This window comes from Adiantum capillus-veneris, chromosome 19 (assembly GCF_014529385.1).
Source record: "Adiantum capillus-veneris isolate H3 chromosome 19, ASM1452938v2, whole genome shotgun sequence".
Classification (NCBI taxonomy): Eukaryota; Viridiplantae; Streptophyta; class Polypodiopsida; order Polypodiales; family Pteridaceae; genus Adiantum; species Adiantum capillus-veneris.
The window spans coordinates 112,765,396-112,768,710 of record NC_140949.1 but is presented as its reverse complement, the minus strand read 5'-3'; the positions used below and the strand labels follow the sequence as shown (position 1 = coordinate 112,768,710).

Genomic DNA, 3,315 nt, shown 5'->3' with positions numbered 1-3,315 from the left:
TAGTACCAAGCCTAGGTAAAAATTGCAAGCGACACACCTCTTATTAATAGTTCTCTAACTTATAAATAAGTGACATTCTAGCAATTTTTCCCAAGGTCGTGGGGGGTCAAATAGCACAACTTGAAGATATATAGCCTGCTATATATGTTCCCTTGGCTTCACCCGAGCGGCCGGTGTGATGGATGGTTTTTCGGAGCCCTATGTATGGTGGTGGAGCTCGCGGCTCCCCCCTTCCGTGGCGGTGTGTTCTCTTTTTGTAGTTTGCCGGTTGCAAATTGTATGGGGCTCCTTGTAAAGCCCTGGTTTTTGTGGGGTGATATTGACTTATGGAGCTCTTTGTAATTTTCTTTTGGATCTATGGGTTATTGTGAGCATGGGGGTCTGTATGAATGATAGCTTTTGATTTAATTTGAGCATTGCAAAATGACGTGTTTGAACTAGCTTTGCGTTGTGTCAAATTTTTGTGCAAACACATTACACTAGCCTTTTCAAAGCTGAAAGCTCAAACGGCCCCCACCCACCGACTTGACCAAGGCGACGATAGGGATCGCAACGCATTCTTGTTCACCTGCCTGGCCTCATCCTCGACCTCTTCTCTTTCCCTTCCCTTCCCTTCCCCACCAATTTGAGACAGACTCCTCCTCCTCCTTCCCTCTATCCCCTCAATGCACCCTCTCGCTGGACACAGCCCTTTCATCAGAGAGAGCGAGCGAGCGAGCGAGAGAGCACTCCAGTTGGCAAAGCGAAAGAGACTCAGGCGGGGGGGGGGGGGAGAGAGGAAGAGAGGAGGGAGAACTCGAGACGGCACTGCATGTATGCTTTCCTCCTGGCAGAGCCACATATTTCAGACTTTTCTTTTTCAAGTGTCACCTATTAAACATTTTCCAAATCAGCGTCTGCACCTACATCTACCTCGCAATCGCCATTGTTTCATCTCACAAACGAATTGCCCATCATTCCTGACGTCGATCATGCTGGCTCCAAGATTATTCAGCGTAATTACTGTTAGCGTGGCTCTCTACAGCTTGATGTTGTCGTCGCATGCTCATGCTCATGCTCATGCTCATCAAGCAGCTGCAGCAGCTGGAAGGGGGCCTTCTTTCGAGGGCATGTATGCGTGGGGAGACTCCCTCACCGACACTGGCAACTCGCTGCTCTACCAACTCAGCATCGGCGTGGACGCCCCAGAGGGCCATCTACCCTACGGCCAAACCTTCTTCCACTACCCAACTGGCAGAATCTCCGATGGAAGATTAGTGGTGGACTTTCTAGGTGTGCTCTCTCTCTCTCTCTCTCTCTCTCTCTCTCTCTCTCTCTCTCTCTCGTCCTCCTTTTTTTTATCATCTAGCTTCCAACTACAGATGCATTAAGACACGGTTTCCATTATATTACAGCCAAACAAATAAGAGGACTTGATTTTCTATTGCCCTACCTTGGATTGAACAACACTTTAGTCAATAGCAAAGGGAAATCACTTGTCAACTTCGCTGTTGGAGGAGCCACAGCTCAGAATGTGGATTATCTTAATTCCACCTACAACATCTCTGTTTTCATTCCCTATTCGCTTGACAAGCAACTCCAGTGGTTCTCAACACTTCCCATTTCCAAAGACAAAGGTGTGAAATACTCTCTCTCTCTCTCTCTCTCTCTCTCTCTCTCTACTTACGCACACACACATCCATAGGGTATGCATGGAACGAAGGAACGACCCTATCGAAATGGGGTGCTCTTCGCATTCCCTTTTTCGAGAAACATGCATACACACACATACATACATACACATACAAAAATACATAACACCCACACGTGCACACGAACACACACACATATACATGTGTGTGGGGTAAAAAATGCATTCAACCCAAAATCTTGTGCCATAATCCCTACTAACTTTGGATATACATGAGGCCTATGTGATTAGTTTGTCACTTGTTGATCTGTGTTTTGTAGATGCTTTCTCCAAGGCCCTTATCTACTTTGGACAAATAGGAGTGAATGACTATAACCGTGCTTTAGAGAGTGGCTTTTCATTAGACGATATCATCACAGATTTTGTCCCGAACGTAATCAAGATTATACAAAATGCATTAGAGGTTAGTACCCTTTTTTCACTAAACTAATTACTACTTTAATCATTATCAATGGTTAGTTTTTGCCTTACTACATGGAATGTCCATTTTTAAAAAGCTTTCGCACGTCACAAGTTCCAACGTATTCCTAAAGTTGTTTTAAAATCTATTTCTCTTGGGAAAATGTAGCTATTGATTGCTAGTGGTGCCAAATACTTGGTGGTCGAAGGAGGCTATCCCATTGGTTGTACTCCGTTTTACACAAAATTGTTGTACATAAATGCAACAACAGACGAGTATGGGTGTGTGGAAGAGCTTCAAAGCCTTAATGATATTCATGACAAGCTCTTGAAAGAACTCGTTTACAATCTTACTACCAAGTACCATGAGGATGTCCATCTCATCTTCTTTGACCAATTGAAAGCGTATGCTGAAATTATAAAGCATCCATCTCACTATGGTATGGTCTATCTAATTTTCCTTCATTCCTATTAACAATCCAATTTGTTATACAATATTGCATGTGTTTTTTTCATTTTCTAAGTCATAGATATCGTATAAAGTTTTGAATTCTAAACTTAGAAAATCTTGTCCTTTCAGGGTTCATTAACACAACAGATCCATGCTTTGATACTCTCCATTCAACCAACCTCACGAGTTTGGAAGCATGTTCAAGTCCGGCAACATTTGTTAGTTGGGATGGTTTACATTTTACTGAAGCTACACATAATGTCCTTTTTAACCTCTTTAATACCAAAGGATTTGTGACTCCCTATCCCAACTTCCTTACATGAAAATTATTCAAAATTCACTTTCACTAAAAATAAATCCGATTCATTATCCAACTGAAGTACAAGCTCTTAGCCCTTTATTTTTTGAAAGGCACTCTATATAATAAGTATATTTCAATGCAATATTGAATTATCCATGCTCTAGAGGCTATGCTTCTTGTTATTGAGTGTATTGTTCATTTAATGCACAAATGATTCTTACTTAAGGTCTTTCCATGAGATTTATATCCAATTACTTTAACTAAAGCTAATCACACCAGAGAGTATAAAGTTACCGGGTCTTTTTTGAGAGAAGAATGACTTGAACTATTTGTTTTTCAGAAGAAACAAAGATAGATTTTTTCTATTGAACTCTTTTATTGATTCTACATTGTTGAGTAATTATTATAACTAAGGAATTTTTTCTAGCATCGTAATTCTTTTCCTTTGATCCATAGCTAGACAATATCAACATA

General features: G+C 41.2%; 1 protein-coding gene across 2 annotated transcripts; it reads left to right on the top strand.

The window, feature by feature from the left end:
* The first annotated feature begins 582 nt into the window (after positions 1-582).
* LOC147434679 (acetylajmalan esterase 2-like) lies at positions 583-3,004 on the top strand. Of its 2 annotated transcripts, XM_086491131.1 has the most exons (7): positions 586-813; positions 894-995; positions 1,075-1,272; positions 1,395-1,616; positions 1,951-2,093; positions 2,259-2,529; positions 2,670-3,004. In XM_086491131.1, exons 1-7 carry the CDS (start codon positions 666-668, stop codon positions 2,861-2,863), a joined length of 1,278 nt encoding a protein of 425 aa, XP_086347257.1. In that variant the 5' UTR covers positions 586-665; the 3' UTR covers positions 2,864-3,004. The 2 variants fall into 2 exon arrangements, with proteins under 2 accessions (XP_086347256.1, XP_086347257.1); XM_086491130.1 differs by lacking the exons at positions 1,951-2,093; positions 2,259-2,529 and having other exon boundaries at positions 583-1,272.
* Positions 3,005-3,315: the final 311 nt, after the last annotated feature.